This window comes from Alexandromys fortis, unplaced genomic scaffold (genome assembly GCF_014885135.2).
Source record: "Alexandromys fortis isolate MF-2015 unplaced genomic scaffold, M_Fortis_MF-2015_v1.1 scaffold_325, whole genome shotgun sequence".
In the NCBI taxonomy this organism is placed as follows: Eukaryota; Metazoa; Chordata; class Mammalia; order Rodentia; family Cricetidae; genus Alexandromys; species Alexandromys fortis.
Window position 1 is genome coordinate 347,727 of NW_026068211.1, and position 14,412 is coordinate 362,138.

The 14,412-nt window shown below is 52.7% G+C and overlaps 1 protein-coding gene across 2 annotated transcripts in view; it reads left to right on the forward strand.

Moving 5' to 3' along the window:
- Slc8a2 (solute carrier family 8 member A2) overlaps positions 1-13,532 on the forward strand; it is a 29,750-nt gene extending 16,218 nt beyond the window's left edge. The window contains exons 5-10 of one of the 2 annotated variants that reach the window (XM_050130328.1): positions 4,286-4,389; positions 4,519-4,536; positions 6,705-6,829; positions 7,105-7,204; positions 10,648-10,926; positions 12,168-13,532. In XM_050130328.1, the coding sequence (XP_049986285.1) occupies positions 4,286-4,389; positions 4,519-4,536; positions 6,705-6,829; positions 7,105-7,204; positions 10,648-10,926; positions 12,168-12,544 (1,003 nt within the window). In that variant the 3' untranslated portion in view covers positions 12,545-13,532. The remainder of the gene's footprint in view (positions 1-4,285; positions 4,390-4,518; positions 4,537-6,704; positions 6,830-7,104; positions 7,205-10,647; positions 10,927-12,167) is intronic. The other variant, XM_050130331.1, reaches the window with a different exon arrangement.
- The last annotated feature ends 880 nt before the right edge of the window (positions 13,533-14,412 follow it).

A 14,412-nucleotide genomic window follows, 5' to 3' on the forward strand; every position in this document is an offset into this window, starting at 1 on the left:
AAAGCGGGCTCCAGGATAGGCACCAAAGCTACAGAGAAACCTTGTCTTGGGGGGTGGTCTCGAAAACAAATAAACAAACAAGAACAGACCTGACAGGCAATGGGATGGGGCCAAGGTGAGGCGGGGAGGGTGCTGAGGAATGGCAACCTTTGCTTGGTACTGAATGACTACTGTAGGCAGGGTGTGGGAAGTAGTTTTTACTGGAGATCCGCTGAGCCAACACGAATGGGTTCTGAGAAATGGCCCTGGCTGGAGGAGGGGCTCAGGTGGGCAGGGCCTGAGAAACGGACTTGACTGGGAGGTAGTGCAGGACAGTGTAGACGGAGTGGGAATAGGGGGTGAAGGGTAAGGGGTTTTCTAGAATGTCGTGGGGCTGTGCAGAGAAAGGGAACCTGACTGGGTCAAGGGGTTAAACCCAAGCTCAGGTCGATAGAGACAAGAAAGGGTCTTGACGGTGGGAGGGGCCGCGCAGATACAAAGTTTGATAGGGCCAAGGATTACAACCTGAGAAAGGATCGTGGCTGATCTATGAATGGTAGGAGACAGGGAAGAGGGGACGGGGGGGGGGGGGGGGGGGAGAAAGTCTGAGAATGGGCGGGGTCTGGGTGGACCTTGGTAGGGAGAGTCAATTGGGCTGTGGAAGCCAAGAAGGGCCTCGAGGGAAGAGGATCTTTGGAAAGGGGCGTACTTGTGTGGGGGCGTGGCCTACTGGGGCCAAGCTAGAGAAAGGGTCTTGGCTGAGTTGAGAGGGCGTGATCGAGTGGTGGGCGGGGCCTTAGGTGCGAGGGGGTCTGAGGTGAGGCTTGAGAAATCCCGGAAAAATCTGGGAAACAGTGGAAAACCCAGGGATCAGGGAAGAGACACAGGATTCCGGGGACCTAGGGCACGGGATTCTTAATATTGGTAGGTGCCTGGGCGCATCTTATGCCCAGTAGACGCGCAGACAGACAGAGCATTGCAAACTCTGCTCCCTGGCACCGCCTCAAAGTCCCTGGAGGCCCGAGCTCACCTCCCCCGCAGCTGCCCGACGCAGCTAGCGCGGCTCCTCCGCGCCCGCCGCCCCCGCAGCGGCTGGCTCCCTCCTCCTGCCACCCACGCGCTCCCTCCAGCCTTGGAGCTTCCGCCTCGCCTTCATCTGGCCGGTGACGGCTCTCCATCCCTGGACCTCTGACCTCCCAGGCCATGGCTCTCTGCGATCCTGGCGTCGTCAGTCTCTCGCTCTCTGCCTCGGGTTATGCTTTAGTCATAGGCCCTGCACAGCTGTCCACATTTCTCTTTGGGGCTGGGGGAAGGGTCATGTGACAGCTGCTTGGAGTGACCAACTCTATCGTCATCCCTAGCCTCATCTCCCCAAATTCAAGAGGCAGAAAGAATGACAGAGTTATTGGTTCTGGTCCTTCTGATTGTCTAACCCACTTCCTTCCTGCTGTTGCAATCCCATGGGCTTCCCCAGCCTGGGACACCCCCTGTCCTCCCCCATCTCCCGCCTCTTTCCAAGCTTCCAGCTGTGGCTACAGGAGACAAGAGAACAGGAGGCTAATTAGCGTTTAGGGAAACACATCCTTCCTCTGACGGGCAGGCGCTAATTAGAGGAGCTTTGAAGCAACCAGGCTAGTGTGGAGGCCTGGGTAGGATCAACACAGACACTGGAAGAGTCAGAGACTTAACAGGGAGACACAAGAACGAAGCAGAGAGAGAAAGGGCCAAATGTAGGAAGAGACCCAGCCCCGGACAACCAGGGTCATTGAGAAACAAGGTAGTCCAGAAGGCAGAGAGACTGGAATTTTGAGGAATGGGGGCTGGAGTGGAGTTCCTGGGAACTGAGGGAGAGTGGCTGGGGAGGAAGGCTATTTCCTAAAAACTCAGGAGTCTCTCTTGATGTCCTGCCCGTTGGAATTCTCCTGGGTTGCCTGTCAGAGCAGATTTGACATACCAAGCATCAGTTGTGTGCTAGCGGTTTGTGGGGTACTAGGAGAGCGCACGACAAAGTATGTGCCACCGAGTCAGCGCGTCCCTGAGTCAGCTTGTGAGTTTGAGAAGCCCAGTGTGTCTTGGGAGACCTCCTCACCCGACCCCCACGCCCAGATGTGGTGTTTCAGCACCGCGGACAGCGCCCAGCCCGCTCCCGCTGCTTGGGCTGCCTCTGTACCGTATTTTTGAAATCCAACTGGGTTTGGTGTTGCTTGCCTGTAATCCCAGCAGGTGAAGCTGGAGACTGGAGGACTGCGATGAGCTACAGGCCAACCTGGGCTACAGTGAAGAAACTTGTTTTACAGACAGCTGAGGATGTTGCCCAGTTAGTAGTAGCATCTCTGGGTTCCAATCTCAGTAGCATGCTAGCCCCACATCTTTAATGCCAGCAGTCAGGAGGTGAAGAAGTAAGGCAAGGTGTTCAAATTAACCTTTGTCTGTACCTCAATTTTGAGTTTCTATTTATTTGTTAGCGTATGCATGGTGTCTGTTGAGGTGTGCTTGAAGTAGCCTACATATGGACATGTAGAGAACAACTTTGGGGAGTCCCTTTTCTCCTTCAACCTTTTACACGGGTTCTATGGATCAAATACAGGCCATCAGGATTTCAAGGCAAGTGCCTCTACCCACTGAGCCATCTACCCACTGAGCCATCTTGCCAGCCCTTCACATAGAATTTGAGGCCAAGCTGGGCTCCATGAGACCTTGTCTCAAATAAATAATTTGCAAACCCAGAGAGTGGAGGTGGGTGTCTGTCCCTATGTGACAGTGTCTCTGTGTGCTGTGTGAGTTCACTTGAGGAGATGTGTTTATTGAATTGTTGCCTGATTAGGACTCTTCTGCCTGATTGTGTTAACTTTATTTCATTTGGGCACCACTGAGAGACAAAGAGGAAAGAATAGTCCGAAAAGGGCTAAGAGAGGAGAGAGACAGAAGCAGGGAGATGATGGTGGACAGAGAGACTGACGTGCAGAGGAATATATGCAGGCAGCAAGTAGCATCAAGAGAGGAGTCTAAGTCTGGAATGATGTCACGTGCCTGCCATCTGAGAATTTTAGAGGCAAAGAGGTTAGTGAATTTCAAGCCAGTGTGGGCTATCTAGTGCGTTCCAGGCCAGCCTGAGCTACATAGTGACACAGTGTCTCACAAAACCAAAAAGGAATTAAATAACAAAAGAGCAAGATCCATAGAGGTGCATTAAGAGGGTCCCACGGGGTGACAGTGTTTGTCTCGGGCTGTGCTGGGGGTGTCTCTCAAACGAACAGGCATCTGTTCCCTGAGATCATGCGCTGCAGGGGGATGGCTGTGTGGATGGCTGTGCGTGTGGGCGGGTGACTGGTGGAGCTTCCTCTATTGGTGACTGCGTGGGTGGGGTGTTTGTGTGGCTGGGATCTGGGGCCAGGCCTTATGGGGCTGGCTACATACACCGTTCCTCTAGCCAAGAGTTGCTGGCACCCAATCTGTGAGCATCCCTTGCTGTGGGGCTTGGAGATTGCAAGGAGGGGTAGGAGGTATGTGGGTTCAGTGCCTTAAGGGGACAGGTAACGTTGGGCTATTCCCTGCCTCACCCGGGTAACCATGGGAACAGAGAACCTGAATGGGGGGAGAAACTGGGCACATAGGCTGATTTCCCAAATGTGGTCAGGATGGAGGGCGAGAAGCTGCGAGTATTTTGTACTGATAGATTTCACTAGTTCTTCCCTTTCCTCCCTCCCTCCCTTCCTTCCTTCCCTTTTCCTTCTTTTCTTTCTGTAGCTCAGACTGGATTTGATCTCATGGTAATCCCCCTTGCCTCAAACTCTCAAGTGGTTGGGATTACAGATCCAGCTTTTTTTTTTCCGTGCAAATGTGTGTATGCATGTGGAAGTGTGCTCATATGTGTAGAGGGCAGAGGGCAGCTTCAAGTGTCATCCTCAGAGGCACAGCCACCTCTTTTGTAACAAATCTCATTGGTCCAGAGCTCACAAGTTAGCTAGGCTGGCTGGCCTGTCTTCACCCCCACAGACATGCCACCCTGCCGGGCTTTCTTACATGGGTGCTGGGCATCGCCCTGGTTCCTCTTGCTGTCATAGTGAGTGCTTTATCAACTGAGCCATCTTCCCAGCTCCTCCCAAGGCCCAGCTTCGTTCACACATGTTACTTAAGTCTTCAGGGTTAGGACTGTCTCCAACAAATGGGGACAAAGTCATGACTCTGCCCTGGGGTGGTTGCTTTTTGATAGAGCCCCTCCTAAATTCCACCAAGGGCCAATAGATCATCCTGAGGTGGCTTCAGGGTGGGAGGGACTTTATGCTTTCTGCCTGGCCTTCCCCAGGAAGACCCTTCAGGTCAAGATAGTGGATGACGAAGAGTATGAGAAGAAGGACAACTTCTTCATCGAGCTTGGCCAGCCCCAGTGGCTTAAGAGGGGCATCTCAGGTGAGGGGCGAAGAGGTGGCTATGGGAGAAATAGGGGCCCCAGGGTTGGGGGCCCCCGGGGGACTCGCGAGCCTGAGCTTTGAGGAGAAGCGACTCTCTCATTGTGTCCCTGTCTCTGTCTCTCCCCAGCTCTGCTACTCAACCAAGGTGAGTGAAGGGACCTCTGGGTGCGGAGGGGCGGAGCCACCGGAGCCACAGGGGTGGGCTTGGGGCAGCTTGGAGGTGAGAGGTGGATTCGGGATCGGAGCCAGCTGAGACTGGGAAGGGAGGGGGCTGTGGAGTTCAGGATGACATTTATAATCAAAGTTGGAAGAAACTGAGTTATGAAATCAGATCTGAGCTTGTGGCACAGTCTGTATGAATAAGGTTTGGCATTGGTTGGGATAGGGGTGGGACAGGTTTGGATTATTAGATTCGTCTTCCCACTGGGTCAAGACAAGAATTGAAATAGAGGTTGTTGTCAGGGATTGAGATGGGATTAGATTGGAACTAGAGTCAGTGTTTATGCTAAAACTGAGGCTGGGGGCTGGAGAGAGGGTTCTGCTGTTAGAAGCACTTGCTGTTCTCCCAGAGGACTCAAGTTCAGCTCTAGCACCCATGCTGGGTTGCTTCCAACCACCTGTAACTCCAGCTCCAGGGTACCTGACACCCCCTTCTGGTCTCCTTAGACAGCTGCAGGCACACAAGTGCACAAGCATGTGCAAACACATACACACATGCACACACACACATACATACACAATACATGCATACACACATATACACGCGCACACACATACCCACAAACACATACATGCGCACCCACGTATACATGCATGCACACACATACACATGCACATACATGCATGCTCACAAACACACATACACATGCACACACATATACACACATGCACACACATGCACATACACATACATACATACACTTGCACATACACACATATGCACACACACATACACGCATGCACACAAATACACACACTTTTAGAAATTTAAAGCTGAAGTTGGAATTTGAGGACTAATGCAACCCCATTTGCATTAGAAATGGGGTTGGGGAGGCTGAGGACAACTCAAGTCAGTGGAGTGCCTGCCCAGGATACACAGAGCCCTTGGTCCCATCCCCAGCACTGGGGTGAGGAAGGCCTGTAATCCCCGCACTTGGGAGATGAAGGCAGGAGAATCAGAAGCTCGAGGCCATCCCCAACAATGTGGAGAGTTTGAGTCCAGCCTGGGCTATAAAAACAAGACAAAAAGTAAACTAAACTAAACAAAAAACCCAAACAAACAAAACGGACAGACTTGGTAAACCAAGCCTTTAATCCCAGCACTTGGGAGGGAGGCAGAGGCAGGCAGATCTCTATGATCGCAGGACAGCCAGGGACACATAACAGCCTGTCTCAAAACTGCCACCCTCACCGCACCCCCAAAATTGGTGTCAAGTTTAGAAGTTGGGGGTCAGAGTTGAGGTTAGAGCCTGTAGCTTGGATATAGTGACAGTTGAGAAACAAGATCTACACTGTAGCTAGCATATAGTTAGGGTTAGCCTGAGACTAAGATGCATTGAGAAGTCATGCAGCTTCTGTAACAAACTAGCCTAACAATGCCTGTTTGCTACAGTAAGTAGCAAATTCTTGCTGCATGACTTTGTTGCTTAGGCAAAGTTTGTGAGCAGGTGGTTTTCTGATGTGGCCTTTCCATCCTGTGCCTCCACCTGCCATTGAACTTTGTTTTGTGTTGTCTCTGGACCCCTGCTGCCTCCAGACAAAAGAGCAAGAAAATCCCCAGGATCACAGGGGAGGTCCTGGAGGCCTACCACTCTATCACTTCTCCCATCCCCATTCTATTGGCTCTAATTCAATCACATGGCCATGCCCAGCTGCAAGGAATGTTGGGAAATGTAGTCCGCCTATTTGCCCACAGATTTGGGTGTAGCTGTTTCTACCATAGAGCTATGTTTGTTGCTAGTGATGTTGTCCAGGAGTGGAACTGGGAATGAGGCCTAGGGCTGGGTACAGGGTGCAGGACTAGAGTGCGTTGTTAGAGCTGCCTCTAGGACCAGGCTTAATTCAGTCATCCTATGAGGTAGATATGATTACTATACCCATCAGATGTAGAAAATATGAAGCAAGAGGCTAAGATCACAGTCTCCACCATGTGAACCCAGAGTCCACTACTAGAACTTCATGGGCTGAGGGAACAGGTGGTCAGAGGGAGCTGGAGGAGTTCACTGATGTCCCAGAGAGAGCAGATAATGAAGTTTTTACCAACTCTGTTAGGCATGGCTCCTGGATATTTAACCTCCACCCCTCATGCTGCAGGAGATGGGGACAGGAAGCTGACTGCCGAGGAGGAGGAGGCTCGGAGAATAGCAGAGATGGGCAAGCCAGTTCTTGGGGAGAACTGTCGTCTTGAGGTCATCATTGAGGAGTCTTACGACTTTAAGGTAATCTGCCTTCCCTAGAGCCTGTCCTGAGCTATGTCGGGGAGGGTGCAGCTCAAGAAAGAAAGGGCATGCCAACCTTGGGAACCACGATGGGAGAGGGCGGTCTCTGGGCAGTCTCCAGGGCCAGCTTCAGCACTGTGGACAGCACAGAACTCCCTTTCTGGACTGGGCATGTGGGTGTGATTTCAAGCCCCAGAGCCCCCCCTCCCCATTGCACCACCCTGGGGGCACCCATGGGTAGCAGCTCCCCCTCCCTTCACTTTCTCTTCCCTCAGAACACGGTGGATAAACTCATAAAGAAAACGAACCTGGCCTTGGTGATTGGGACTCATTCATGGAGGGAGCAGTTTTTAGAGGCAGTTACGGTGAGCGCAGGTAAGTTAAGGGGGCAGTGAGAGCCAAGGGAGGTGATGGAGAGACAAAGACACAAAGGTACACGGGCCGGGAGGGGATGGAGAAGACGGATGGGGAGCAGCCGACAGGCAGAGAGCAAGCATCCCCTCCCACCGCGGAGGGCCAGAGATGGAGAGTCGGATGAAAACAGAAAGGAGAAAGTTGAGAACCCTGTGCGGTGGTCCCAGCTGCTGGGGGGCTCGCAGCTGGAAGGCTCAGCTTTGAGTTCCACTCGAGATAGGTGGGCGGGGGGCGAGTCCGGGTTTTACCCTAGTAGCATCAGGAAGTTAGAAGATGGGTGAAATGGCACCGGGCCTCCCCCCAGACAGCCCTGGGCTCCTCTGTTGCCATGGAGACAGTCACCAGGGCACCTCGTTCTTTCCCACCTGCTGTGGTCCTCACCCTTCTTAGCTCTCCCGCGGACCCACAGCGCCCTCGTGTGGTCAGAGGCACAGTGGCGACTGACTCCACAAACCTGATCTTGGAAATTCACACGGGGACCTTTGCGACACAGATGGGGAAACTGAAGTTCAGATAAAGGACACAGTGGCCTAAAGTTTCCAAAAGAATTTATAATGCTATCTGGGGCTACAATTCAGGGCTTCCTCCCATACATAGTATCAGGTTTCCTTCGGGGTGGGCCTCAACTGGAGGGACTAATAGGTAATGAATTATAGCTAAAGAAAATGTCGGGCAGAGAAGATGGCTCAGTAAGTAAAGGCGATTGCTGCCAAGTCTGACAATCTAAGTTCGATTCCCAGGATTTATGTGTTAGGAGAGAACTGACGTCTACAAGTTTTCCTTTTATTCCCCCCCCCCACACACACACACAATTATCAGACAAATAAATAAATGTAAAAAAAAAAAAGAAACTGTTTAGTGCAATTCAAAGTCAGGACTGTGGAGATATGAGGCCAACCTAGAGAGGCCCATGCAGTTGGCACAGCCCTCTGAAGCCACAATGTGCCTTCATGTGTCTGAGAGAGATGGAGAAATAGCTGGAACAGCACTGTCCCCGTCCCTATGAAGTTCACAGCACAGTGGAGATAGACATGCAAAAAAAAAAAATCGGTGACAAGCCAGGGGGTGACAGAGGTAGGAGAGACCCCCCCCCAAAGAGTCCTGACCCAGCCTGAGGTAAGGGAAAGGCTTCCTAAAGGGACTTTGCTAAAGCCTTGACTGGGGACAGTGGTGTACAAGAAGGGGAGGACAGTATGGCCCTCCTGGGTAGAGGGAGCACCAAGAATGGAAGCCTTTGAGTGTTTGGAGATGGTCATTTAACTTGGGGTATGAGGAAGGGGTTCGTCACAAGACCCGAGAGCAACAGAGTCTGGACAGGAGAGCAGTAGTGAAGCCACAGTGCCATCTGGGGCAGAGAGGAAGCCTTGAGTCCCCGTCCCCCGCTTGTGCCTGTCTGCACTGGCCACAGCTGTCTCAGCACTTTACAGTTCAGGTCCCAGGAATTCAGCAGAAAGCCCAGTCACAAGGGACCGATGCTCCCCATGGACTGGTTCGTTTCATTTGTTTGTTTGCTTGTTTATTGAGACAAGGTCTCATTATGCAGTTCTGGTTGGCCTGGAACTCTTCCTGGAGACCAGGCTGGCCGGGAACGCACAGATATCCTCCTGCTTCTGTCTCCCAAGTGCTGAGACTAAACGCACACCCCACCACGCCAGGATCTGGCTCCTGTTTTGCCTTCCCGCCCTCAGCTTTTGCCCTCATGGCTGCTGAATGGCTGCTGCACCTCCAGGTATCAAGTCCTAGCAGGAACAAAAAGAAATTAGGGGGCCAGAAAGGGCAGGGTGTATGCTGAGTTTCCAGTTTTCTGTTTCTAATTCCATTTTGCTTGTGGTTGATGCTAAAAGTTTGGTTCTTACAGACCCAAGAAACCACAAAACCCACTTGGATAAGTACAAACTCAAGCATTTCTTTCTTTGGCAAGCCTGTGGTTAAGTAAGTCAGAAAAGACAGAACAGCGGGATGTGACTGGAGTCCTCCAGCTGGGTGGGGGGAGCACACTATGCCCCCACCACTGCAGGTGTCCTGTTTCTTAGAGAAAAAGTCTGGGGACTTGTAGCTGGCCCTGCCAGGCGGTTTCAGGATTCAGCAGCTGGCCTAGCTTCGCCGTGCCTCCCTGCCCACTGCCTGCTGGCCACTGGCCACTTCCCTTATCAGCATCCTTCCAGCTATAATACTTGGCACACAAGAGCCTGCTCTTTTTTTCACTCATCGCCTCCTGCTTATCAGCTCAGGATGAGGAAGGTTCCAAATACTTCAGTGCTTTTCAAATCACACAAATCACTGGGTGCTAAAAGCCAATCGGGTCACACAGTAAGGGATAGGTTGGACCTTTCTACAAAGCTCAGAAAATAAACACGTAGAGGGTACCCCTGTACCAAGGGAGTTAGGGCATTTCAGAACCTCTTTTGTCTCGGGGGGGGGGTGTGTCCCACTGTTGCAAGGGATTATGGGAAAGAATGTATTTTATAGCATTGCTAGAAGTGGGAGATTCTGGGAGAGAGCATATTTTTATCCGAGGACGTGGCTGTTGCTAACCTCAAGGGATTCTGGGAGCTTGGCTAATTTTAGCTGGGTGTTTGTCTCTGTCTTGCTCCTGGAGACTCTGGGAAAGCCAGTGTGTTTAGCCGACTGTGGAATCTTGGCATTTGTTTGGTTGGTGGTGCTGAGGATGGAACTCAGAACCTCTCGCATGCTAGGCAGGCATTCTACCTCTGAGCAGAAGCCCCGCATTGCTGAGTGACTCCTCCCAAAAGTGATTATTTCAAGCTGTACAGATGACTGTCCATGGCTGTGAGGACTTTGGGGGAAAATGACTATTTTTAGCTCGAGACATGGTCATCTCTAGCAGCCAGGGTTTGTGAGACACTGAGTGCTTTTAGCAAGGGATATGTGGCCTCCCCTAGTTTGGGGAGTCCTGGAAAGGTAAATGGATTTATCTGTGCCCAACAGTCCCTTGGCTGCAATGAATGCCGGGAAAGTAAGTATTTTTATCTGTATGCAACTCTCTTAGCTGCAAGGGATTCTGGAAAGTAAGTGTGTTCACCTGTTTACCTGTTCCCAACACTGCTAGGGATGCTGGGAAAGTAAGTATATTTACCTTATTCAACATTCTCAGCTGCAAGGGATTTGGGGAAACTGAATTTACTGAAGCCCAATATTTATTCTTTTAGCTGAAATCTAAGAAAGCAAATAAGCTTCCCTCAGTCCAATCCTCTCAGCTGCTAGGAACTCTGGGAAGTTACATTTACCTGGGCTCAACACTCTCTTAGCTGCAAGGGATTCTGAGAAAATAAATATATTCCTCTCAGACCAACATTCTTTTAGTTACAAGGCATGCTGGGAAAGCAATTCATTCGGAACTGTCTGGAAGTCTAATACAATGGAGCTGGGTCATGTGCCCACAGGAGATGAGGAGGAAGAAGAGGATGGGTCTCGGGAGGAGCGGCTGCCATCCTGCTTTGACTATGTGATGCACTTCCTGACGGTGTTCTGGAAGGTTCTGTTCGCTTGCGTTCCTCCCACGGAGTACTGCCACGGCTGGGCCTGCTTCGGTGTCTGCATCCTGGTTATTGGCCTACTCACCGCGCTCATAGGAGATCTGGCCTCCCACTTTGGGTGCACCGTGGGCCTTAAGGACTCAGTCAACGCCGTGGTCTTCGTGGCCCTGGGCACCTCTATCCCTGGTAACCCCGGGAGGCGGCCCTTCCGGAAAATAGGAGAGGGCCAGGGAGGAGTCCTGTGGGTGCAGTGTGTGGGCTGACCCTGCCCCGGAACAAGCAGGGCAGAGTCACGGGGGACTAATATGACAGGAAGTGGTAGGAAGCAGACGTGGGTTCCTTAGGAAGAAGGGGAGGCCACCATAGGGTTTGGAGTTCAGGGTTCCTGGAAAATCTCACAAAATTCATGGTTGGGGGCGGATCCTTAGAGACAGGTCCTCCCCAGATGATTTCACAGACCGTGTGGTAGGTGGGGAGAACCGGGCAATGATTCTCAGAGGTAGGTGTGTGTAGATCTGAGAGCAGCCTAAGTCCTTTCTTCTTCCACCGTGTGAGCTTCAGGGCTCAGGCTCGGATCATCAAGCCTGATGCAAGTGCATTTACCCAGTGAGCCATCCAGCCTGCCCAACACCCGGTCTTTTACATGAGCACTGGGGTCCACGTTTGGGTTCTCATGCTATACCCTGGGAACCATCTCGACTGCCCATTGTTGTGGTTTTTGTAGTGGGTCTCAGATAGCCCAGTCTGGTCTCAAAATCACTATGTAGAGCAGTTGGCCTTAAACCTCCGAGAACTTGGATGGCAGGCATGTGCCACCACACCTCTTTTGTTGTTGTGGGTTGGTTTTTTTTTTTTTTTTTTTTTTGAGATAGGTCCTTAATCTATAGTCGCAGTTCCCTGGATTTGGCTAGGTAGCCCAGGCTGGCCCCAAACTCACGGTGCTCCTCTTGCTTAAGCCTCCCAAGAGCTAGGACTACAGGTGTGCACACCATCCTGGCTGAATCTCTGAGTCTTAACTCAGATGTGGGTAGAGTCTGCTCAGTGAGGATGAACATGCCACAGAAACGGGGCTGTGCAGTGTCCTGTGTCCTGTTGTAAGGCCGAGGCCACAATCAAACCAACCCGAGCAAACCTGGGGGAGGAAGGCAACCTCTGGGCAAGATGGGAGAGACTTTGTTCCTTCATCAGCAGGGAGTTCACATGTGGGGCAAACACAGCTGTTTCCAGAGCCAGTCTGTTGGGGAGGGGGCTGGGCCCTCAAAAATTGAAAAGTGGACCCCCTTAGGATAGCGCAATGCCAGCCTCACAGAAGGACGATGAAAGTAGGGAATGGAGCCTCCTGCATGCAGACAGATCCAGCAGGAAGTAGGTGAGGGCCCGGGGAGCGGTAAGAAACCCCTCTTTACCCCTGTGTCTTGTCCTTGTAGACACGTTCGCCAGCAAGGTGGCCGCGCTGCAGGACCAGTGCGCGGACGCGTCCATTGGCAATGTGACTGGTTCCAACGCCGTGAACGTGTTCCTGGGGCTGGGTGTGGCCTGGTCAGTGGCTGCGGTGTACTGGGCGGTGCAGGGCCGCCCCTTCGAGGTGCGTACAGGCACGCTGGCCTTCTCGGTCACACTCTTCACCGTCTTCGCCTTCGTGGGCATCGCAGTGCTGTTGTACCGGCGCCGGCCACACATCGGTGGCGAGCTGGGTGGTCCGCGGGGACCCAAGCTGGCCACCACCGCTCTCTTCTTGGGCCTCTGGTTCCTTTACATTCTCTTTGCCAGCCTCGAGGCTTACTGCCATATCCGGGGCTTCTAGGGCCCTAGCCACCGCCCTGAAGGTGGGGACTGGATGGCATTTGCTCTTGGGCCCACCCCTGTCTCTCTGTCCAGACTCACCTTGGGCTCCCTGGGACTCCTCTCCTAGGCTCCTTCCTCGCCAGCTCTCTTCCTGGGATCAGCCTCCCTTTCCGCCTGGATTCCACCCCTCGATCTCCCTTCTCAGCGGCACCCCCTCCAGCCCATCCCTTGTAAGTTACATCTGAAATCTCAAGCCAGGCACCCACCCACCAGACACCACCTTCTCTGCCTCCCTGGACGCCCAGCTTAACTCTGTCCTCCCGTGTCCCTTCTCCCAGCTACAACCCTCCATCTGGGCCTCTGGGCCTTAGAAGATTTCCCCAGGTACTCCAGAGAAAGGCTGTGCCATCCCAGGATGCCACCCATCCCCTCCCTTACCCCCAACCCTCAGGGAGCTCCCTGCAGTCCCCAGGGGAATGAATAAGTGGGTTTTACAAGGGGGGGAGGGCACGCACTTTTCCTGACTTCTTCACTCAGAGGCTTGGAGAGAGAGGAGGGACGTTTGGAGTTTCTATCCCCCAGGCTCAGCCGGAGGAGGCACATCTTGAACCCACCACTTCAGACATTCCAGCACCCTACTCGCCCTCCACTACCTCTGAGAGCCCAGCCACGCCTTGGAGGGAGGGGCCTGTGTGTGTATATATATAGTGTGTTTGGGGGAGGGGGGTCACGGGAGGGTGCATGTCTTGGGGGAAGGGGCGTCGACAGACTTTCCCTTTTCGAGAGGGCAGCACGACTCACTCAGCCTTGAGAATCTGCGTAGTGGAGGAGACTGAGAACCAAAGGGAGTCCAGCCGACCTCCCCTGACAATATTCTAGAAGGCTTGATGAAAATAACTCTAGAAGGTTCATTTTGCCCTCAGTGCCAGCCAACTCGGGCAGGACCCTCGAAGAGGAGACCGAGGGTCCCAGAGGACCAATGCTACAAGCCAGCAAATGCTGCCACATCTCTGCCTGTTGGGGGGCGGGGGTGGAAGGGAGGGTGGGTGGGGGGTCTGGGTGGGCATTTTTAACTTTGTGGGCCGCACATCTGTTGGTAGGCCACCTGCATTTTCTTACCGTTGGTGTTTCCTGCCCATTCCTTGGGGGAATGGGGAGTGCTGCCCACTCCTTGTGACCCTGCCACCTCATCACCTCCCGCTTCCCCTAAGTTATTATTATTATTATTTTTGCATTTTCTCGTCCAGTTGTGCATCGGACCCATTACCCACTGCCCTTCTCACCCCTGACTCATCAGCATCACTCGCTGTCCCTTCTCTGTGATTTCTGTAAAAATTGCCATAAAACTTTGAAATTCTGCCTGAACAGTCCTCCCGTGGGAAGCTGGGGTGCAAGAGAAGCTGGGGTGCCGCTCCAACATCTAGGCAATAGGAGACAGACTAGGTAGCCTAATGCTTCAGAGTATGGCTGGGCAGCAGGACGCCAGCAGGTACTAGCCACGCTCAAGGGTTATCAGAGCATCCACTAGTCATGCCCCTGCCCATCATCCACTAGTCACGCCCCCTGCCCATCACCCACTAGTCACGCCCCTGCCCATCACTCACAGGCTTCTAGTACCAAACCCCCACCCATCATGAGCCTAACCCTGGATGCCACGCCTCCTCTTGAGTTTCACCAGCCTTGATTTTCTGCTGGCTACGCCCTGCTCACCAGCCACACACTTTCCCTCTTAGTAGGATATTGTGAGAATGCAAAAGAAGAGGACCCTAATTTTCTGCCTGCGCCAGAAAATGCTGAGGTTGATGGAGTTTCCTAAATAAAACAGGCCAGTTTCTCAGAAACTGGAACAGGAGGGATGTGTGTGCCTGTGCACAAGGGTGGGTTCCA